The sequence below is a fragment of the Buceros rhinoceros genome, unplaced genomic scaffold (genome assembly GCF_000710305.1).
Source record: "Buceros rhinoceros silvestris isolate BGI_N320 unplaced genomic scaffold, ASM71030v1 scaffold10685, whole genome shotgun sequence".
NCBI lineage: Eukaryota > Metazoa > Chordata > Aves > Bucerotiformes > Bucerotidae > Buceros > Buceros rhinoceros.
In genome coordinates this window covers 54,038-77,661 of record NW_010414576.1, presented here as the reverse complement: position 1 = coordinate 77,661, position 23,624 = coordinate 54,038, and the positions used below count along the sequence as shown (strand labels likewise).

Sequence of the window (23,624 nt, the reverse complement as noted above, 5' to 3'; positions counted from 1 at the left end):
AGCTTCTAAGGATCTTTATTTATCACCCTCAGGGGCATTACAGTGAGTAATTAGATTGGACCAGGAGAACGACTTAATTTTACCAGAAACTCATTAATTCATCCTATTTGAAATCTTCTCATTTCTCCCCAAACCCAATTATGCTCGTAGTGGCAATGATCTGGAAAGGCATTGTCTGGGAGGTAAGAGGGGGGCCACGGGGGCTCTGCCGTATTCATGTCGGGGAGACTAGGGTGACTCCCTTTCTTTGACTTTTAGGTCAAAAGAACTAGTCGCTGGGACAGCTTGACAATTAGAAAACCCTGATGAGCATTTGGGAGTGAAACAGCTGTACAATAACGGAGGGGTTCATGGTGCGGGGCAGAAAGCTCATCAAAAGAGACTATCCAAACAATTGGGTTCTCTAATTAACAGACAAAAATCTGCTCAGAAATGGTAATAACAGTAAAAGAGAGCTGAGGAGATGCTGCCTGCTTATGTGGCAGATGTGGGGATTGTTAAAGTCCTCCTCAAGAGTAAGAACAACATTAGAGGGGAAAAGTAGAAGCCACTTCTTGTTCCTAAGGGTGCAGTTAAAACATGAGCTTAAAATATTCCCAGACAGCAAAGAGCTGTAGGAAAAATAACCAGAGATGAAAGACATGACATATGCTATCAAAGAATTTTTTTTGAGTCTTTTAAACACACATTTCTTTTCTCACTGCAGTTTATAAGCTTCACACTGAAATATTTTCTCCTAAATTATTTGCTTTGGCCTTTGTTTCACCAAGAGCACAGTTCTAGGGGTTTCCATTCAAGTTGGCTACAATCATTGACTTAAGTTTTCCTTCTTCTGTGGTGTGTGGAGGGAGATTTGATTCAAATCGGCATCTCAAAGAGTTTTGAAATCGTCCTGAATGTGTAGCTGATAATTTAACTGCACTTAACCAACTGGACTAGATTTACTTGAGCAAAACCATGTTTTGTTCCCCCCATCCCCTTCATTAGCTCCTCATCTGGAAATCAGGGTTGTTCTCAGTTGTGAGCAGAGGCTGAGGCCACAGGTAGGACCTTTCTTCTGGCTGTGGTCCCTGGTGGCCAGGGCTGTGGCAGCAGCTCCTGTCCAGAGCCATCAGCTCAAGGGCTGGCTTGCTTGGACCTTCCCTGGCCCATTTTCTGCTGGGAGCTCCACCAGACCCCCCTGGCTCTGGCATTTCTGCCCTCCCCGGATCAGGGTCTTCTCATGGGTGAAGAGCAGAGCTGCCCCCATGGCACTGCCGAAGCCTCTGCTGGGAGCTCGTGGAGGACTTTTTTAAGGTACCTACTACATTTTTATTGATTTAGGAACTTGAAATGATCCCACCCGCTTTGTTGGCTTTGCCCAAGCCTTTGCAAGACATCACGCGCTCTATTTTTTTTTTTTAAAGAACTATTAAGCATGTCAAGCCTTTTCCAGACTATGATGGGATGATCCATCGCCATTTCGACAAGGACAAAGAAACCATTTCTGAGCAAGCACTGGGGGGTGTTTTTAACAACTTTAAATTTGTAAGAATAATTTTTTTAAAGATACCCCCCATCAGAAAAAAACACAGCTTCATTAAAACCAGTTAAAACCAAGTTAATACATACATTTTATTGCAGCTGTGGCTAAAGAATGTGACTAGAACCCTATGAGGCGAGTTTGTAAATTCTGAAATTTTCTAATGGAAAATCCAGCCTTTGGCGTGACCAAGCAAGCAGACTCTCCAGCCCACACAGATATTCTCTCTCTTTTTTTTTTTTTTATTCTTTTTGAGAAAACCATGAGTCTGAAAATCGGGTTTTAATGAGAAAAGAGTTTGAAAAACAGCTTGGGAAAATTTACATCCAGATTTGACTGAAGTTCTGTAATTCTTCAGCACAATTTTTACAGTTTTAATATGTATCATATTAGAATTGAGAAAAAAAAAAAGACATGTAATAGTGACCAGCAGTTTGCCAAATGCTGTCTTGCTTTGAGATATGGAAATAAAATAGATTTTAACATGAGAGCTCGAAGGTCTTAACATAATTGTTTCATACTGATGTCCCTTTAAAATCGGTGTAATTTGTTCAGAGGAAAAACCAGGAGCTTTGTCATGCAGAAAATATTTTTGTTGGAGGATTTTCCTTGGCTCTAGCACAGGTGATTGTAACCTTTTATGCTGGTGGGTGATCTGAACGTGAGAAAAGGGTTTTTTCTCTCAAGCTGGTTGTGTTTTAAACTAACAGGCAGAACTCATTAAGGCGCGGGCTGGGGTAGGTGTGCCAGCAGCACTCCGTGTTGCCAACAGCTTCCACGGGATTAGGGTCGAGTTTCCAAGAGACGGTACCAGGGAGCTCTTAGGAGCGAAGAACTCCCGGTTTAATGCAGCACCTTCTCCAACGTCCTTCTGTGCCACGTGCTGAAATGTGGTCAAGTGCTGAGCACACTGAAACGAAGGAAATAAGGTGTTCGAGAGAAGGTGGTTTGGGAGGAAAATGGCTGTGTGGGCTTCAGGAGCAGCCGCTGCCTTTGAGAGTTTTCTTCAGGGTTTGAAATATTAATGATCTTGGCTTAATGTAGTAGAAAACAAAACACAGGGCATGAAATGAGGGGAAAAATAAAAATCCTTGAGTTACTGAGTGCTGACCTTGCGGCACCCACTGAATCCATCGAGTCCCTCTGAAACCACTGAGCCTGCACAAACAGTGAGGAGGAGGAATGGTCGCAAAAATCTTCACCTGTGACATTTTCCAGCCTTTCATCAGCATGTTACAGCCCGAGCAGCATCTTCAGCCTTGGGCTAGGCTGTTTATCATCCGAGTATTTTGATGCTCGGAAGATGCTAAGGACAGCTCTTAGTTTAATAATCTCCATGAATGTTCATGTTAGTGTTCATATGATGTTCGTGTTAATGGTAATGCTGGAGTTCACGTATTTTATTTTAAAAACCTTAAATAATGGAAATAATTTTGCGGCTAAGAGCAGTCAGCCTGGTCTCCTCTTGTATTCTGTTTTTCCATGCCGCCTTCTTTATATATGGCAGCAAGATCCTGCCTGTCAGTGTCTGTCCCCGTCACATTCTGACTTAGACATCTTTCTGGTCTGAGCTGTGACAGTGAAAACCGGGAATAATATCTCTGATCAGCATCTGCCCCATGACTGCTGCTGTTAAACCAGGCAGCAACGGGCCAGATATTGCAAATCATGTCCAAAAATGAAGGGTAATTTTCCATGGTGGGTTGGTTTTTTCTGTTTAGGGTTTTTTTTCTTTTTATGGCAAGTTCACACCACAAGCAGAATAAGCGATTTATTTTGTGTACTGTGACTGCCTGGCTGCTGGGCTGTGCCTAGTGGGTTTGTGTTTGTGCTGGGGGACTAATTGGTCTCTGATGTGGGGAGGCTGAGGTTGACCCCGTCATTCTTCCTGCCAAAGCTGCGGTGTCTGATTTTGATGGAAAGCCCAAGGCCGTTTGAAACCTGGCCAAAAAGCACCTTGCAAGTTGAACTTTATCTGATAACATGAGGTGTGTAAACTCTGGAAGCATAAATCTCGGCTGCTTGAGGAGTGTCGTGGTGTGAGATGCTCTGGCCCAGTGATGGCCACAGTATGTGGATGCAGACTGGTCTCCCCGCACGTGTCATAAAGCTTGAACTTGTTAAGGAAATTCCATAATTTGGTTGATAAGAGCAAAGTAACTTGTTTTATGAATCCATTACTGAAATCCTTCTCCATTTATTTCCCGCTGGAGGGCTTCAGAACAAGCCAGTGGTGACGGCGGGCTGCTTCCTCTAGCCGAGGGAGAACTTTCTAGGATGATGTACCTGTTAGCCACAATTCAAATGTGTTAGTAATGGTGCTAATGAGTTTTTTCTGAGGGATGTAGAAGCAGCCGTTCGTGTCAGCGTTGCGTTTCCGAGGATGATGTCACCCAAAGCGTGGCCAGCTGCGCGCAGGGGCTGGTGGCAACGGCGTGGGTACCGCTGTGCCCTGGCGTCAAGGAAGGGAGAGCACTGCCGATTTCCTCCCTGGGCGAGAAGGAGCCAAATGAACTCGGCCGTGCCAGCAGGGAGATGTGCCATTTCCGGGCATGTCAGGCTGAGGGCCTCGCTGCCAATCCCAGTGGGTTCCCGTCCCACTCCCTCTTCAGAGTTGGCAGTGTCTGACTGTCAGCTGCCATTCCTTAAGTGGTCATAGAATAAACCAATTGCACCCGTTTTGTCACGCTCCGTGTGTGTGTCTCTGAGTGCAGGTGGACATGGGTTAAGCCACATGTGACTCCACAGCAGGCACAAAGAGGCAGCTGATTTTCTGGCAGTGCCAATAGAAGAGGATAATTTATTTACTATTATTTTGTTTTTACCATCTCCAAGCCAGCTTTTAAAATGGCTCTTGTTGGAGTCAGAAATCAGTATCCCCTGACATAGGATTACTCATTAGGAGTGTGATGATTGTTAATTCTTCACCCCGGGGCTGAGAGGACATCATTAGATCTCTTTGAAATGTCTCCTGCCTTGATTTTGAATAAGTAAACTAGCAATTTATGATCACAGCCTGGGCAAGTAACACTCTCCCTTCCTGTTCCTCCATCCAGCTTGCAAAATCGGATACTACAAGGCTCTCTCGACAGATGTTGCTTGTGCCAAATGCCCGCCTCACAGCTACTCCATCTGGGAAGGCTCTACCTCCTGCACCTGCGATCGGGGCTTTTTCCGAGCTGAAAATGATGCTGCCTCCATGCCCTGCACTCGTAAGTTGCTCTTTGAACAGTCTCTTCCCCTTTCACCATCCGTTTCTTCCCCCTGTCCTTCTTCCCCTGCCTGTGTAGGAAATACTGCCGGAGGTCTGTGTCTCTGAGAAGTGTCCTGCTTCTGAGAGCAGCTCTTTGCCGATGCTGTTTGCATTTTTGGCTCACAATTCTGGGAGAGAAAGCAGTCGTTGTCAGCCCTGAATTCCTACCAGTGACATGGTTGCGCTGACCCTTGAGAGCTCACGGTGGAAATAAATCAGGAGGTGGGGAGGAGACAAAGCTGCACAAGAGGAGTGACTCACACAGCTCAGTAATGGGGCTGGAAATAAAATTCAGGTTGAGGTTCCAGTCTGAGGACCTGCCCAGTAGGTCACATCACCTTTCATCTCTTTAAATATTGGTAGTTGTAGAAATTGTGAGAGCTTTTCTCCTCACTGCATGACCTAGGGTAAATAGGTAACTCTTATAATCTCATTATAGATCTAATTGGCTCAAAATACAGTGGGTGACCCTTGGGAAGCGAAAGTGATCCTCTGGCAGGGGTGGTAATAACACATTTTAAACCTTAATGAAACACACACCTGAAACACCGTTTATTCTATCCTTCGTAGGTAAATACACCGTGTGCAGAAAATGGCATTTGCTTTAGTTCCACCAAAACGCCTTCAGCAGGGAGAGCGAGAGACACAGTGGGAGCGCATCTGAGTGTGAGGGGAGGCTGAGACATTTCTCTTGTAACATTTTAATATATTCCAAATTCATTTTGGAGAGATGACTCACATTTATTGAAATCTTAATTTCTCCCTTACAAGGCAGAAACAAAGTATGTCCATAACTACGCCAGCACTCATCCCTTCCCCACAGCCCCTTGGTTCCAGCTCTTGCCCCGTGAGCTCCTTCTCTTCAGCTGTGAACTTTGCCAGGTGATGGCTTGGCGTAGCCAGGAGCAGCTGCTTTTGCTTCGTAGGAAAGCAGAGCAGTCCATCTACCCCTTGCCCACCATGGACTGGGGATGGAGGTCTAACTGTGTGGGGAAACCTCGCTGAAGTGGGTAGGAACATCCTTTTTTAATGCAATTTATTCTAGGAGATATAAAGCTTGAGCATTTTGGTAGGAAAAATGTCTTTTTGCAACAATAAAACTATGGTTTGGGATGTACTTCCCAAACAATATTAAACCAGCAGAAGTTTCTCGTAAAGCCTTCATCCTAGTGAGTGATGCCCTGACCAAATTGAAACCGAATTAGTCATCAACGGGTTGAATTAGGATAGGCCTGTGCAGGGAGAGAAGGATGAGGAGAGAGCAAAATGCTTCCAGATGGGGGAATTGCAAACAAATGACATGAGTGCTTGCGTTGCAAAACGTACCCCTGCAGCGCAGCCCTTTTTTGTCAAGTCTTGGGCCTGTTTCTGGCACCCTTCCCCGTTCCTGTCATCAGAGGTCAGTCAAAGTCCCCAATCCTGGTCTTTTACCCTGAAAATAGGAAGAGGGAAGAAGAGAAGAGAAGAGCCATGGTGCTGGCCTCAGACTTCCATGGTGCTGGCCTCAGCCTTCAGCAGTCTCTGCAGCAGTCCAGGAGAACTCAGCATGCAGAGGCAAACCAGCACTACCCCCCCACCGACACCTAGTCTTGGAGAACAGGCTTGTCTCTGGAGGTCCCGTTTCACCATGGACCCTCTCTGAGGTCTCCTCAGCAGTGTTGGAACACCGGTCCGATGGTGGGACCTGCCCAGGCACACAAAGCAGCCCTGTGGTGGACCTCAGCATGATGCCAGGGGCTCCTGGGAGGGCTCCTGGCTTGCCGTGCTCCCCGCGCTGCACAGCCCACACATCAAGTCAAGTGACAGAGCGTGTTTCGAGGGTCCTTGGCTGAAGGAAGCCCCTACGGAAGAAGGTCCCCGTTTGTCTGCCTTTCCTGACAACATGTGGAGACTGAAGGGTGTGTAAACATCAAAGGTTCTTTCAGACGGATTCAGCCTCTAATCAGTTCTTACCAGTTGGTTAAACCAGGTGACAAACCCAATTCCCTTGTGCTGACAGCCATAATAATCAGGCCCCTTCTTTGTTCATTATGCTCTCTTTACCCCGGTATTCTCATTCAGCCCTGCATTTGGTAATCGCTCAGTGTGACGGTGCACTAATGAAGAAATAAAACACAGTATCCGAGAGCCATTCTTCTAGCAAAAGGATAGACTCTGCTCCACTGGCTTGTAAAATCAGGTTTCTGTTCACTTGGAGAGCTATTAGAACAGGTGAATAAAAGTAACATTGGGTGATTGGGAGAGAACACCTGGAATGGACTGTGGATTGATCCTGCCTTTATTATTTCTAAACACTTTTTAAGATGAAGAACCTCAGCTTTCTTAGGATGTGCTTTTGTAAAACTTTGACCCTTGGCTATTGATTTCCTTTAGTAATAACCTGCCCGGCCTCGTCACTTATCTCACCTTCTAGGCTGAGGGAGGAAGACCGTTAGGACTTTCCATTAGCCTGATTGTGCTCATGGATGAAAGAGAATTGGAGAATTCCCCTCCCTTTTCCGTTCTCACAATTCCCGTGGTAAGTCATAAAAGCAACACCTCCTTCCTGATGCGTTGCCCAGGAGAGGTGCTCCAGAGCTTTCTCATTCCGTCACACCGTGCTCTGACATCTCCATCCGCTGTTGAGTTGTGGAAACTGTGCCCAATCTTCAGCTGAGCCAGGCATCCAACTTAAACAAGCACCTCGAACTCTGCGTTTGGTATTCTGCTCTATTGTAGCTCTGCTAGAGTGAGTAGTTGTGTCTGCCTTAAAGCTTCTGCATGTAAGAGCAGAACGTGGTGGGACCTGAGTGCAGGAGATGGTGGAGTGGGCTGTGGGAGTGGGCATAGACACCTTGATGTACATGTTGGCTGGTGCATCTTTTCCCTCAAACGTGCCTCGGGGATGATGATCAACATGTCCATCACCACCGAGGAGCAGAGCCTCCATCGTCTCAGTCATGGTCTCATCCCCGGATTTCCCTCTCTGGGAGGAGATACTCTGTGACCTGCAGCCTGGCGCAGGCAGGTGCAGTTCCCCCCTGCCCCAAGTCACGGGCGTTGGTCCTGCCTTCCCGCTGCTAATGAGGCGGGTTCTCCAACTGTTCCCTCGCAAACAATGCTGGCATTATGAGTGCGGACAGGACGGGTCTGTATTGTTGATATTGTCCGTTCGATCCAGATTATTAATGATTTTTAATTGGGAGCCCTTTACAAAGGAGAGATTACGCGCATAAACTGTCCAGCTTGAAATCTGCCTCGGCAAATGACCCTGAATAATTTAGTCTGCTGTGCCGCCCCAACGGGGACTGATTGATTGATATTTCGGTGTGGCCTGAAATATTTCTGAAATGGTCGCGTTTAAGACAGTTTATACCGGAGGAGCTTAGAGATAATGAGAGCAAATTTAGTGAGATGCAAGAGAAAAGTGCCTGCTTTAAAAGGGCTTTCTCCAGTTTAGGTTATCAAGAAATCGAAGAGCCTGATTTCAGGCAGCAAACATCACTTACTCGTCTGTACATTCGCCTCTTCTAATTGAATTTAGTGCACTGCTGTATTTCCTCCAGAAAGTATATTGTTTTTAAATTACCATTCCAGTGCTATTACTCAAGGCTCCTGCTTCTAATGCTTTCTGACAGTTATCAGCATAATGAACCATAATGAAATGATGAGCAATCTACAGTGGAAACTCGCTGAGGATTCCACTGGAGCCGTGTGACTGTGCTGTTAAAATTTGAATGCGCATTAAAATAACACTGTCCTTATTTGTTTCCAAGGTCAAGGCTAAAGCCTTCTGAAGAAAAGGTCTGGAAGGTCTGAACACTTCCATTTGGTAAATGTTGCAGCCTAAAATATGCCCTTGGCGCAGTCTTGTGTTGCATGTAATGTATCTCAGAGATGAGTATTTGCCCTCATTTTCAAAAAAAGAGTAAATTTACCTGCCTAATAACTGTGCTCGCAACCGAGTAACTACAGAGGAGCCGATTATTTGAGCATATGTTTATTATGATTGCTTAGACTTCTAAATAAACAAATGGGCACTTTTTCCTTCAGTTTAACTTGTGCCTCTTCTAAGTTTCCAGATAGACGCTGATTATCACTCTTCTGGCTTTCAGAAGAAAATGAAAGCAGGGTACAACGTGCGGCCAGGCTGGCTGGCTTTGCCACGGCTCCTTCCCAGGGCTCGCACGCTTGCTCTGGCTCTATTTCAGCCCAGCCCCTGCGAGAGCAGAGGGAACAGGGGGTAGGCAGCATGGAGAGAATGGGCTTTCTCCTCCACATAGGCTGGGAAAAGAGACCATCCGTGGCTGCCAGAGCGAGGGAAAGGGCTTGGGAGTGATGGGAATTGCCAAAGAGAAGGCTGTCTGCCCTCGTCTGCGGGGACGGGCTGAAGGAACGGAGAAAACCTTGAATAAGGAGGGGAGTGGTTATGGCTTGAAGAGAAGAGACAGGAGTAATTTGACAAAGTGTGTTTATAATCAGTAGACTTAAAATCATCACTCCTTTAACTACAGCAAGTGTTTATTAGCTGTCTTCTGATTTTCTGGCCATTGCCTTAAATTAACAGAGACATTTATTCAATTAAGTGGGGGCTTTGATTTGGTTAGTCAGGACCCAGATCTGTAGAGTCGTTGGAGAAAATTAGAGGGCAAAGAGAATAAAAAATTCAGCAGCCGGGCCAGTGACGGCTTCGTGTTCGGGCTGGATTTCTATCCTGTCAGTCTGTCAGATAACTTTCTGGTATCCACAGTGGAATTCTTTTTATTTGGAAAGAGGGAGTGACATCAGGCAGGACTGTCTGCAGCGCAGACAGAGGAGAGGAAATATCGATGGGATTGTTCTCCAGGTGAAAGGAACAGAACCTACAGTGAAGCTGGTAACCAGGGTTCTCTTGGCACCTCCAGAGGAAATTGTACGTGCCAGTAAAATGGGCGTTTTATCGCTGGCACTGGTCCAGCATCCCCGGCTTGGCAGAACTCCCGCTGGAGTCAAAGGAGTCTTGCCCGAGTAAATAAATTAAGAATTGTTTACCAAATCAGTTGCCGTATTCAAACCCGGTTACAATGCTAACTGCGTGCAGGAAGGAGGAGAGTGGCACCTCCAGAGGAAATTGTACGTGCCAGTAAAATGGGCGTTTTATCGCTGGCACTGGTCCAGCATCCCCGGCTTGGCAGAACTCCCGCTGGAGTCAAAGGAGTCTTGCCCGAGTAAATAAATTAAGAATTGTTTACCAAATCAGTTGCCGTATTCAAACCCGGTTACAATGCTAACTGCGTGCAGGAAGGAGGAGAGGGTGGACATAGCAGATGCCTGATATTTCAAGTGGCTGCCGCATCTTGGGGACAGTTGACTCTGGTCTCACCAGTTGTAAAAACACCTAATCTCTAACGATAACTGGTCCGGAATAGCCAGGCAGACGAGAAGAGAGGGCTATCCGTGCTGTCAGCGCTGATGTAAATTAGCCCCCAGCATCAGGAGACCTGTCCCCAGCTGCTGAGAGGACCAGTCAGTGGCAGCAAGGTACCCAACTGTCACAGCGAAGGGTGGGCTTTAGTTCTAGCCCTCAGCCTCTGCAGCCCAGGTGTTTCCTTGCCGTTATGACTTGTCTTTCAGACGGGTAAAGCCCAACAGCAGAGGCTTCTCCGAAGGGCTTCACCGCTCACATGCTGGAACAGTACTGACAGCTCCGCGGTTGTACGGGTTTAACGAAGCTTTAGGAGATGGAAGGAGGAGGCCAAAGAGCTTCTTCTTGCAGGCTGTGCCCGGCACCACTTTGCCAGACGTTTTAGTGAGTGAACTTAGAGTTTAAAGACATTGATGATTTAATGATTACTCTTTGCATCCGCTCTGAAATAGCGAACTCTCTGTTTCACGCTCAGCCCTGCCTCCAGGGAGCTGAGTTTTGGGATCCTGGTCAAGTTAAAGAGTATTGATTAGAACTGGAAAAGGCCACCCGTGCTCGTCAAGAGTCGCAGCGAGGCTGGGCTGAAAGCCTCAGCAGAGCTGTCCTGCCTCTTTGTGTCAGATCTGGCCCCTTTAAAGGTGCGTGATGGACTTCCAGTGACATCTCCTTGCTCTCTTTACATCTTCGGGGTTGGCCATTGCATGGATCTTTTCTATATTTGTTCACTTTAGTTGTGCTGTGTTGTTCACAACAGCTGGCTTTCAGCTCTCATGCAGAGCTGCATTTCTGGTTGGGTTTTCTTGCTGTTAGGCAGTTGGATGCTCATTCCCAGGTGTCTGCTGCTCCCGTAACTTATCAAAGACTTAACTGCTCCTCTGTAGTGTGGCCAAGGCCAAGCTGCCGATTCAAAACAGGCCGGTTCATTCGAGGCTTCTTACAAATGATGATGAGTCATAGCAACCTTCCCTGTTGTGTGAACCTTGTTTATTATGTAGCAAATTAGCTCAAGATTTCTGAATACTTCGAGTCCCCTTTGAAATCACCGGAGACGAAGCGGGTCAGCGTCTCTGGAGCTGGCTCATAAAGAGGATCCTTTTGTGAGCCTTGGTCCGAAGCCCGTTGAAGCACATTTAACAGTATGTTTACGGGGTTTTCCCACTTGGAGAAAGCTTTGAGCTGCAGCTAGGTGTCGTATTATTTTTACCCTTTGTTAAAAGTTTTTAATCCTTATCAAGCTCAGGTCGACATTTTCTGCTGCAAAAAAAAAAAAAAAGGCAGAAATATTTTCTTCAAGGAGAGTGCGGGAACGGTTAAAGAAGATTAAAGTCTTTTCTACATGCTGGAGGTTGTCTGATGTCTGGCGGGAATTGCCAATGAAGCTTCCTTCCGATTTCACACCATCAGGCAAACGCAGACCGAATGCGGGGTGACAGCTCTCTTGAAAATAATTATCATTGCCCTGGCTGCGGAGACATCCGTTTCATGGTAAATGTGCTTTTACACACGTGTGCACACAAAGTAAATTATTTTTTAAATCACTTTCTCGTTGCAGGGCTCCAGAGCTTCATCCTGCTTGTTACTTAGTCACATACGTACTTTTTGGGAGAGTCTTTCTTTTAAAGAAGAGTCTCAATGCCCTGGTCTGTGACTGCCAGGATGCTCGTAAGGAAGGCTGGTCTTCCTGAGGGGATCTATTTGAAATATCTCTGTTAGCGCATCCATGGAGCGTGGGCTTCGGTTCTTAATAGATCTCCTCCCACAGGCAGATCTTTCAAGGTAATAAATATTAACCGTACCGTGGGTTAGTTGTAAACAGATGTGGTTAGAGTCCAAACACTGATAATATCAGTTTAGCCCTTAATGGGTGACATTGCTGCCAAAATAATCCACTCCCACTGCCAGTGGCTGACAGAGAGGATCTCCTGGCGAGTAGCCCTCTGCCAGTGGACAGTCTGTGACAGGAGGGTGGGCTGATGGCTCATGGCTGGACAGAGCATTATTTTGGGTGCTGTCAGAGTGGGCTAAATTCACTTTAAAGGCATTAAGTGTCAGAACCCTGTGCTGAGGTGCTTTGTGGTTTGGTTTGTAATGGTTTTGTTTTTCAGCCTAAGAAAATAGTATATAACAGCTACTTGGGTATGGTAAAACTAGCCAAACCAAACCCCAGAAGTTTATCTTCAGTGCTTTGTCTGCTGAGAGAAAGGAAAAAGAATTTGTTTACTTGCCTATAGCTTTGGTGAACAAAAGGTGCCCAAAATTTGGAGCTGCTAGTTGTCTAAAAGTGGGATTCTGGCATCCTCTCAATGTGGGCTGGCAGAGCCAAGCTATGAGGTCCTTCTTATTTCTTGTCATTTTATGGCACACCAAAGTCGCTCGGAAGCTGTTTTGCTGGGAATCGTTTCTTTCTCTTCTCCTTTCCCTGTCTTTTCATCCACGCCTCCTAACCATACAGTGAAGGAACTGGTTTGGTGAAGACAGTGTTCTTGATGTCAAACAAGTCTGTCTGGTCAGGTTGTAGAGAACTGTAATTGAATTTACTGCATACACCCACAGAGACTTGGAGAGAAGCAGATCAGGAATAAAAAGGGAAGATGTAAAGCCAGGGATATTAAAACCCGTGTCACAACCGTTTCAATGCAGTTCCCCAGCACCGTGCTCTCAAGTTCTCCCCTTGGATCCCAGGGCTGGTTTTCTGAGGTGTTTTTCAGGCTGGTCGATCGGGCAGGGTACAGCTGTAGGGAGGGCTGACTTGGTTGGTGTCCATCTGTCTGCATGCCCCACAAATGGTGTCCAAACAACAGGCCAACTTCAAGCCAGCCACCTCCAATAGTCCCTCAGTGTGTAGGACAGCAGATTTAAATGCAAAATACAATTTTCCTTGCAAATGAACAGTTTGCTGATGAAACGTTGTTTGTCTGCTGCACCCTGCTTCGCTTCCCAGCTGTGGCCCTGTGCCATCTGCGCCCCACAGATCCCAGTTCAGTCCCAGAGAGCGAGTTCATTGCAGGGGCTTCACCGTGGAAGCTGTCTGTGAGTCACTTCATCACTCAGACCGGCCGTGATCTCTGGCCAGAATATCAGCGGCTCCTTAGCTGTGCCCACAGAGACCTGTAATCCCCAGAGAGCTGGCACACAGAGAACGCAGCACACGGAGGTGTCCTGAGGTCTGGAAGGTAGGAGGTTGCCCATCAGGAGCTGATGTGTGTCTGTGTGGTGGTTTCCATCAAGCCTCTTAGATTTGCAGCTGGCATGGGAAGGCTTCTGACTGGAGTACCAGTAACGCTCCGGCTATTAACTCCTTAAGAGCTCTGGCTTTCCTGAATATTCATTTGACGCAGGATACAACAGTGTCCTCAAGACAAACGGATCTGTCTGTGGGTAAGAGATGTAAGAGACAGGCTGTAGGTTACTGCAGCAAGAGGAAGCCAAACCGTCTGCATTGCCCAATACGTTTAGGTGAATCCAATCAGAGGGCTGAGGAAGATGGCAAGATTAGCCTGACAAAGATTATTTGTTGCTAAACAGACTTTTCAGCGTTTCCCTGGGCCCTGACACACACAATGAGCTGCTCCACCCAGGGCCTTTCCATTTGCTTCATGGCTCAGTTGATTTTGATGGGTTTATTGTGAAGCAAGATTTATGGAGCCCCAGGAAGGAATAAAATGAAAAACTTCCGTTCCCTCTGTTCCCACAGAGGAGTCCCCCGTGTCTGCCCACCATGCGGGTAAATGGGCTGGCTGAGGGAACTGTGTCCCCTCTGCAGTCCCTGATGCGAGACGGGCGAGCGGCTCTGCACGTCCACCTCTTGGGTTGTGCAAAGGCAGTGAAAGCACTTAGCTTCCTAACACCTCAGATGAACTTTAAAATTGGTTGCTTTACAAAATAAAAAGGTCTAGATGTTCATTTTTGGTCTGCTGTAGGGACCGTCAAACCTTTAAGCTTTTCTGGGCTGTGCGGCGCTGTGAGCTCCATGCTCCCAGGTTGCCTCATGGCTCATGATGGAGTCAAAAATGGCTCATGCTTCCATCAGCAGGGAGCATTAAGAAAAATGCTGTAAATCGTGGGAGTTTGGGACAAAATCACGGCTGCTAGCACCAGGTTCCGTGGTGCAGCTCCTCATCTTCCCATCACCTGCGGGAGGACAGAGGGTTTGCGTGAGGGGGGGAGTCTGTGATCCTGCGGGATCCTGCTGGCTGGGTTCGTCTTGATACCGCGACAACATTTCCAGCCCGCCATGGCCCCAAGAGTTTTCGTCTCCTCTATCAGCAGCGGCTCTGTTGTCAGAAACAAAGCAAATCCTGATCAGATCCGCCCTGGGTTTCAACATCTGAGAGGGGGCCCATCAATCTGAAACGATTCCCCGCTCCCAGTGCCAACAGCTCCATTGATGACTATGCTCCAGAAAGAAAAGAAATTGCTTTTCCCCTGGCTGTACTGTCAGCCCACCATTGGGAGACTCCCCCGCATCTTCCTTTTCATGCTGGAGGTGGTGCACTCATCTCCGTGACCTGCAAGCATCTGCTTCCCTGGTTTTCCGCTCCACTGCATCGCTGTTTAGACACTGCAGTGCCCTGTCCCACATACTAATTACTGACTTCTTGCTTCTGAGGAGCTTGATTCATTCTGGCACATTTTCCCATGTGAAACTGGACCTAGAGCCTTGGAAAATATCTTAATGGACGTGAGAGTAAGTCTGAGTTTAACCCCACACTGGCTGCTGTATCTGAGCTAAAAGGCTCTGTCAGACTGTAACCGTGGCTGTAGGGATCTCACTGGCACAGAGAGCTTTTCTGAGTCATGAATATCCCCCTGAAACGAGGGCAGCCCTGGCAGAGCCGGGCGTCGCTCGGGGCCAGGAGGTGTTTGCCCTGGCACCACCTTATCTCAGCTCTCCTGGCCATGCTCCAAGGTGATGCTCTCGCACTGGAAGTGTAAGAAAACGCCTTTTGCTTTTTCTCGCTGTGAAGTTCTTGCCCTCTTCCACAGGAGCAGTTTCTGTCCAGGGTTTGCCACTGCCAGGTATGCACATCCTGAGCTTCCTCCAGCTCCAGCAGCCGCCCTGCCGAGGTCACACGTTTGCTGACCAGCGTGGACTTGGGCTTGCAGCCTGTTGAGGCTGCTGGTTTCCTCCAGAGGCTGTTGGTTGCTCTCCTGCCTCCCTAACAGTGAGGAGGGACAAATATTGTCACCCTGGGGACCTGCCTGCCCTGAAGAGAGCCCTGGCGTGAGTGAGTTCAGGGAGTTCTGGGGTAGATGGGGTTTGGATCAGTTCCTGCTCAGCAGTTCTGTGCTGCTGCTTGGCTTCATGATTTCAGGAGTGTTTTCCACCTCGTTGCACTGGGAGTGCATTTTGAGGAGGAGGAGGCTGGTTTGTCTGCAGGCTAAGCAAAGGCTGCTTCCTCCTGCCCAGGGAGCTGGCAGACCCAGCTTTTGGGGAAGGGAGGGCTGTTCACAGGGCGGAGGCACACCGGGCTGAGACCCAGGAAGCTGTGACCGATGCCTTGTCATCTCGCTGCGTCTCTTTGCCTCAGTTTCCATGTGATGAACAGAGATTAAACCAAGTTTTCTTTCCCCTTTCTTTCCCTGTTGGTTTCTAAGTGGTTTTGGAGCAGGAAACATCTCTTACTGCGTCTGGTAACTGATCTTTGAGTAAAAGGGGTTTGTCTGTAGGAGTCCTACATGTTGCCAGTGTATAAATAAGTGAGGAATGGCAGCCTGGTGGGGCAGCAGGCAGGAGGGCTCCCGTCGTAGGGGCTGGCCCAAGCTCTCTCTTCTGCTCAGAGTAATTCTACCTGTCAGCTCCGATTAACTCGGAGTCTGTTTCAAAGGTTTGGCAGGAAGGGAGGATTTCCCTCTTTCCAAAATGAATGTATTAATTTCGCCTTTCTGACGGGAGCACCGAGAAGCAGCCCCTGCTCAGCTGCTGTTGCAGTGGGGGCTTTGGCTGAGGCGCTGAAGATAAGTAGATTCATTTGACCTCTGTGTAATGTAAGACTCTTTCTTAACTTACCTGCCTCTCCTAAACTAGAAGTCTTGTCTCCTGTTGACCATGTGTTACGTCCTGGCAGCTTCAAGCACAGCCCCATGGAGGTGATGCAGCCCTCCGAATCTGGTCCTCCGCAGCATGCCCCGCAGAATTCCACCGGAATGTGTTCACTTCCCACCTTAGCCTGACTGTACCTTTGGCATGTGAGATTATGACTGATTGATTTATACACTTAAAACTGTTGGTGCTGGCTAGGTTTTGGTTTTTTTTTCCCAGTTTCATAACATTTGACAAGTAACAGGAATGGCAAACCGGGGATGAAACTTTCCACAACTTTCTCTTTCTCTTCCTTTTCTGCCAGCAGATCTGGTTGAACTTCTTTTGAATTCCAGCTATCAAATACCCGTTGATAAAATTTAAGACACTTTCCTAAGGTCTCCTGTGTTTTGAATAAAAATTGAGTTAGTGACTTTCTTGGTTATAACATTTGTATTTAAAGCTCTGAATAATTGCTAAGGACGACTCTTTTTACCGTGTTCCCATTTGGATCATTTCCTTTTGCGAGCTTGGTTCTCGCTCTTGATTTCATTTCCATTGGATGCAGTACTCCCCTTATGTTCTGTCCCAAGGACTGCGTGCGTCGTTCCAGAGCCCTCATGCCACACAAGGCCACCTTTTGATGACCAGCGAAGCCTTTTGTGCTGTCTAAAACTCCCCTCTGCCTCATGGGGTTGCTCTGAATCACCCTTGTTAAATTTAAGGATAAAAGTGTGCCTCACCTCAACTGTACTGAAATTAGATTAAGAGTCACAGAATTAGCTCTTCAGCATTTTCAATGAGCTTATTGGTTTGGGGCCCCTGGGGATTTGGGCATATAAATAAGATTTCTGCCTGTGTGTTGGTTGCGGAGTGAGGCAGGGCACTGCTGGAGGCAGTCCCCTACTCTGACCTTTATTCTCCCTCCTTCAAAGCATTGGCTCTGTGTCTGGCTTTCTACTCACATCATTTTCCTGCATCCCAAAGTGTCATGTCCAGCTCCCTGCTTGATGGGCTTTGGTGTTCACTGAATCTGACATCAGTCTGGAAAATACTGCACTCCTGGTCTTCAGAAAAAAATATCGAGGGGTCAACAGTTTCAATCAGGGGCTGACTGGAGGTGATGGGGGAGCTTAAAAGGCTCAAGTGAAGCAGGAGTTGGTGCATTCCGTGCTTTGCTTGGAAGAGCATGGAAAAATGAATGTAAAATATATAAATTTTAAGCTTTTTGTTACAAGTTTAAATAATGAAAGTAGAAAAAAACCCCACCCTTGTTTAATTGCAATGCTTCCAGGGCTTCCAGGCTCGTTTAGAGCTGGAAAATACTGTTAGTTCGCTAATGAAAGATCAGAGTTTGATGTACAAGTTAGTTTTTCTCCTTCAGCAAGGACACAGAGGAGTAAAATTCTGCATGGTCCTTGCTTCCCTTGACTCAACTGAAGCTGAGCTCAGCATCACCCAGGACCCTGAGTCTGAACATACTGTGTAAGGTTTTTCCAGTTACTAAAACCATTTGGACTTTCTCTTTCTAGGTCCTCCATCTGCTCCCCAGAACCTGATTTCCAACGTCAACGAGACATCAGTGAACTTGGAGTGGAGCCCTCCCCAGAACAAAGGCGGTCGGGAAGACATCTCCTACAATGTGGTCTGCAAGAGGTGTGGTGCTGGTGACTCCGGCCGCTGCCGGTCCTGCGGCAGCGGTGTGCACTTCAGCCCCCAGCAGAACGGCCTGACCACCACCAAAGTCTCCATTACCGACCTCCTGGCACACACCAACTACACCTTCCGCCGGCCGGCCCTGCGGCAGCGGTGTGCACTTCAGCCCCCAGCAGAACGGCCTGACCACCACCAAAGTCTCCATTACCGACCTCCTGGCACACACCAACTACACCTTTGAAGTCTGGGCGGTGAACGGAGTGTCCAAACAGAACCCCAGCCAGGACCAAGCTGTGTCGGTCACTGTGACCACTAACCAAGCAGGTAGGAACCTACGCACAACTCCTCTTCCTCTGTCTTCTGCCTGTATTTTAGGAACGCTGTAATTTCCGGTACATTCAGCATAAGATGCGCAACCTTTTCAGTCCCCTGCGCTTGCATTCAAGCACAGGGTTCCCGCTGAATTTTTAATTTAACACCCAAAATTATGTACCTTTCATTATGACACTCTTCTATATGCAAATGAGAGCCCCAGACTGTCAGGCTGGCTGCAAGAGCATTAGACCTGCTCTCGAATCGCTCACAGCGCTGATTGCCTTCGGGTCCCGCAGACGCTGCGGGCATTCAGCACCTTCCCGGGCTGTCATTTATCGTTAGACTTACAGTGTCTATGACAATGTTCAGCTTGTGTATTTTGATAGCACCGGGCTATACAAATATTTAGCATTCTCTTTCCTAGTAGATGTGTGTGACAAATAGGTGCAGATCTACAAATTTTAGTGGTAGTCCAGAACAGTTTGGTTGGTATTAACGGTGGGAGATACATTGAATTTTGCAGTGACAGTTACAAGCAAAATTGTCAAGTCCATGCCGAAGCTCCTTTGAGAATCTGGTCCGGTGCTTTTTTGTTCTTTGCACATAGAGCTGACAGCCTCCCTTTTAAATTATGATTCAAAAATTCAAACTATTGCTTTGCCGAGTGAAAAGGCGACTAATAGAGGAGCGGGGTTGTTACAGAGTCTTGGGAGAAATGCTGTCATGTGCTGAACGGGGAGAGGAGGCTGAGAGCAGCAGCAGGGACAGTGTTTTTGTGCTCTGAATGCCTCGCAAGGAGAGTATTTCTGACTGATTTTGGCATGTGTAAGGATTAGTGGATGCATATATGCATGAATAAGTGAGTGGGATCCATCTACCGTGTGAAAATTCTCCCATCTTACGCTTTAATATGCAAACCGAAATCTGATTGAATACGCAAATAAGAATTGATTTTTGTTTATTATCCATGAGGAGCAGTTCTTCGCATTGGGAAATTTGTCTTTTTGCCAACGCTTCCAGTTCTGAAACATGTCCAGTCTGTCAAATGCTTCAGAGGGCCAGGGAAAGCCGTGCCGGTACAAATGAAAATGAACTCCGAGATGCTGGTGGTTCTTCAGGCTTATTTTTCTTGGTGCATTCTGTAGAAGATCCAAATAGCCTAGACCTACAGATCGCAGCCGAGATAAATAGTCCCTTACATATGCAAATAATCCCATTGATTTGGGGAAGCTGCTTGCTTGAGTAAAGGTTTGTTAAAGTTGGACCCTTGGGTTTTACGAGTCCTGATCTGTTTAATCGTGGTAAATGTGCGTCTGGGGCGCATTAAAACCCTTGCGCCACACGTTTTTCTTTCACTATATTTCATTATAAAGAAATCACGTCATGATGGAGCACTGCCACGGGGCTTGGGTTTGAGCTTGCGCCTTTCTTACACCGAGGTAAAGCTGCCTCAGGTTCTGAATTCAGATTGGAGCTAAGCTCCTCCTCTCATCACACTCATTCCCCATTTTGCTAGTAAAAATGAAACAAATGACACCACAAACCTGGAAATGACTTTATTGGGTTTGCTGTCAGTGCTTGTACTTCCAACGTTTGATGGGGGGGGAAAAAAACCAAGGTTGTTAACGTGGTTCTTTAGTTCTAGTGCTTTTTTTTGGTGGTATTCTGGGGAATTTGCTGGAATTATTCGGAGAAGGTGCACGTTGGAGTTCAGTTCAGGAGAGATGCTAAGCGAGAGACCAGGAAACCCTTCCTCAAAGCGGCAGTGTTGAACGGACCGTCTCAATACGGAGCCATAATAATCTGGAGAAAATTACAGAGATTTCAGAACAGAATGTTTGAGGCCAGAGTAAAGAATGGGAATATTCGTGTGTTTGGTGGCATCAGTGCCAGCCCTGTGGAGGGCAGGGAGCCACGAGAATTCACATCCTGGTATGTCCAGCACAGAACCGAAGGAATGTGTTGCAACAACGTAAAAGGTGCAGGGGAAAGGCACAGGTATGGGGCTGTTCCCTCTGGTTTGCTCCTGGAGATAATGAATCGAGGCAGCTTACCTTCCCCCTCTGCTTAGAAACTCTTCTCAGTTTCCAATACTGAAGGAAAACATTTAAATGAAAACAAGCTTTTGCCATTCAAACTAGCATCAAAAAGCGTTTGAAAAAGTATTTTCCTGTTTCCTGTAAAAAGGTCCTGGATTTTTATAGATTTTAAATTTTTTTTTGTAACAAAGGAGCTACATTTCAGGCTTAGAACCAAGTAAAAATTTCTGTCTCCGAGTGAATTACTTCAGTGTTGTGATGTTTTAGGGGTTTTGAACAGTGAATTCAGCTCGTTATTCTACTGGTTGAGTGTAGTAATTTTTCTGAGATGGGAACTGCTGCTCTTTTCCCGTCTAAGATTAAAAAAGACATTAAAAAAGCAAAGGACGAACCACCGAGCTGTTGAGACTTGGAGCCAGCGCCCTTAGCGCGGTGAGTGCTGGGAAATGCTGGTATTGCCAGTCTCCACAGCAGCGATGGTGGGTTCTGTTCTCAATCAAATGAAACCGGCACCTTTTCCATCTCTTAAAAAACGTGGACTGACTCGTGGAAGAGATGCAGACCAGTGGTTCTCATGCGAAGCTGCTCACGAAAGCTAATTTCAGTGAGAAGCTCAACCAGGCAGTTGAGCGAATAGCTCAAAAATCTCCGGGGTCTTTTTTTTTCTGCTCAGGATAATGCTGCGAAGCTGTTCAAAATTAAAGGTAAATCTCTCAATAAAGAGACCTTGTTCACAGCAAACGGGAAGCTTTTGGGTTGTTTTCTTCTCTGAAGAGGCGCTGAGGAGTTTATCCTTTTATTCACAACTACAGCCGAGCTGTTTTGGTCTCTGAGCAGAGCCGAGGGGCAGCCCCGTGAGGACGGGGTTCTACTGGAGGCGTCCATGAGGCAGGGGAGTAGTGAGGGGGGGAAGAGCCTACGCAAGCCCTGGATGAGGTTGAAAATCCAAGCTCACTGTGCTGCTTGCTCTGCTCCCTTCTTTCAGCTCCGTTGCGTGAGGGAGGGGCATCCTTTGCTGGTTGGGGTTAAAACAGTTGAGATTTCTGAATAAACAGGCTGCTGGTGATTTGTTACCTTGGGCTTTGTGTTCCCCTGAGCGGTCCAGCACAGCGAGACGAAGGCAGGATGTGCCGATTAGGATGAAAATAGAGTATAAATAAATAAACTTTCTCCCATTGTGTCAAGCTGCCTGTGCTCCGGATCAAGAGCTGATCGATCTTAGGAGTATCTCAGGTGCTCTGTCCCATTTTTTTTCTCTTTCTGTTCTCACTCCTTTCCCCAGCTCCTTTGTCTCAGCAATCCCCCACACCTTCGCTTTCTGGATGCCTGTCTCAACGCTGTTCCATCTCGGAGGCAGAGCATGCGGCAGGCTCTGCTGCCATCCTTCCTCTCTCTGTTGTACGCTCCCCGGTCCCTCACCATCAGTCCCAGCACTGTGCTGGTTCAGGATCTGTTCCCAGGTGGATCCTGGTGCCACCAAGACCTATGCACCGTGGAGAAGACCCCCCTGGCGAGCCTTCTTCTGGGAAAGGCTGCAGTTGTGGTGACCAAACTGCAATGAACCTGAAATAACTGACGTTCAGTGCAATGGCAACTGTTCCTCTGTTTTATTTAGCCTTTAGGTTTGTTTGGTTTGTTCTTAATTCCATTACTAAAAGGAAAAAAAAAATAAAATGAGGAAGATCCTGATCCCTTGAGGATGATTAAATTAGAAATGGCTTGGGTGGAAAGAAGTGGGAATTGTCAGCTTCCAAATGAGGCACAGGTTCTGCTGGACATTTTGGTAGGGGCATATCTATTCCCATTTTGCGTTTTGGTGGGTCTTTGTTGAAAGGCCACGTCGCCTTTCAGAGGCTGATTAGCATTCCTCCCGTGTGGCACAGAACAGCACAGTGAACGCAGCGAGGTGCTCCCGTTCTGCCAGCGCTGCTTAGCCCGTGTGGAGCTGAGCGTGCCGGCAGTAAAAGCTCTCGGATGTCCGTGGCCCTCGGTCAGCACACACCCCTCGTATCGATGGAGTAATAGTTGCGCAGGCAGATCAAAAGCAGCACGTGCCAAGGCCAGGAAACCAAAGGGATTCGGGATTTTCTTTTTAATGTGCTGCTTTCCTGGATATTTATACCCTGGCTGTAAAGAATCGCTCTGTAGCGAAACATCAAAAGACTTTTAAGTCGATTTTGTCTTGGAGGTTTTTTTAGGTGACTGCACGAATACCCTTAAACTACTACTGCAAAATAACTGAGCAGCTACTCTGAAGAGCAATCGATGCGCCCGACTCTCTGAACTCCATCATGTTCTTTGAGTGTCGTTCTGGTTTCAGGATAAATAACAGTAAATCATTTCTCTTTGCTCAGAGTGAGCGTAACACATTTTTGATTTTGTGCATGGTGATATTTATGTGCATATTGAGAATCCTATCGATAGGGAGGTGGTAAAGAAGTTAATGTTGCTTTCAAAAATGGCAAGGTCTGGAGTTTTATGCTCAGCTCTTGAAAAATTTTTCATGTATTTAATGCAATCCTGGTGATGAACTGTTGCGTTGAAACGTTATTTTGAAGGACTGTAGGAAAACGCTGTCTCCAAAGAGCTGGGGCAGAAGCTCCGTGAACTTGAAGCCAGGATTCTCTACACAGTCGTGTCACAGTTTCACAGCATAAAATAGCATAAGCTGGCAAAATAAGTAGTTTTCTGTTCCGACCCCCCACCTTCCCTCGTGGAGGGGCTCCTGCAGGTCAGCTGCCTGTTCCCCTCTGGTGGGTGCTCCAGCCCAGCTCCCCGCTGGGGTCCCTCAGGTGGTGCTGGTGAGGTTGTGGGTGTTGTGGAGGGCAGGATGAAGGCACTGGGACCGCTGTTACTAGGCAAGTGTTTGGACCAGTTGGAAAGCGTTGAGGTCTGCAGCAAGCTGGATGGCCCAGCCTGAGGGCTGCAAAGGTGGGCAAGTTCGTGTCTCTTCCCAAAGCGAGGAGAGAGTGGTGCTCCAGGTGCTGCAGCCTGGCCAGACATCCAGGAGTCAAATCAATCTTCTATTTTTATTTTTTTCACAGTACTTGCTACCAGCATGGTTCCACCCTTTCCAGTTACTTGTTCCCTGCAGCCAGAGGATACAAAGAAGCCTGTTCCAGGAGCTCTTTTACAGGCACACAGACCCGGGAGTAAGCTCGTGCATGGAGCTGGGTGTGTATAAACAGTCGCAGCACCCTGGCCACCCAGTTCCCCACGAGACTGATTTAAAATAATCTCTCGGCAAACAGCTGGATCCGAGCCAGATGTCCAGAGCATGGCATGCGTGTGCGATACCTCAAGCTGCTGCGATCCTTTTTCTTCAGAGCATCAGGGTAATGGAAAAGGGGCGGTGCCAAGGGGTGGTTTTATTTGGCGTTAAAGGTGTTTGTGTGAAGGGTGATGGATCGGCAGCCTCCTTGTTCCTCACAGGG

General features: G+C 47.3%; 1 protein-coding gene across 1 annotated transcript in view; it reads left to right on the top strand.

Moving 5' to 3' along the window:
* Window positions 1–4,578: 4,578 nt before the first annotated feature.
* The window catches only part of EPHA4 (EPH receptor A4), a gene marked incomplete at its 5' end in the record, with an annotated part of 53,134 nt that continues 34,088 nt past the window's right edge, over window positions 4,579–23,624 (top strand). The window contains 3 exons of the mRNA XM_010137139.1: window positions 4,579–4,734; window positions 17,713–17,862; window positions 17,972–18,160. Coding sequence (XP_010135441.1) covers window positions 4,579–4,734; window positions 17,713–17,862; window positions 17,972–18,160 — 495 coding nt within the window. The remainder of the gene's footprint in view (window positions 4,735–17,712; window positions 17,863–17,971; window positions 18,161–23,624) is intronic.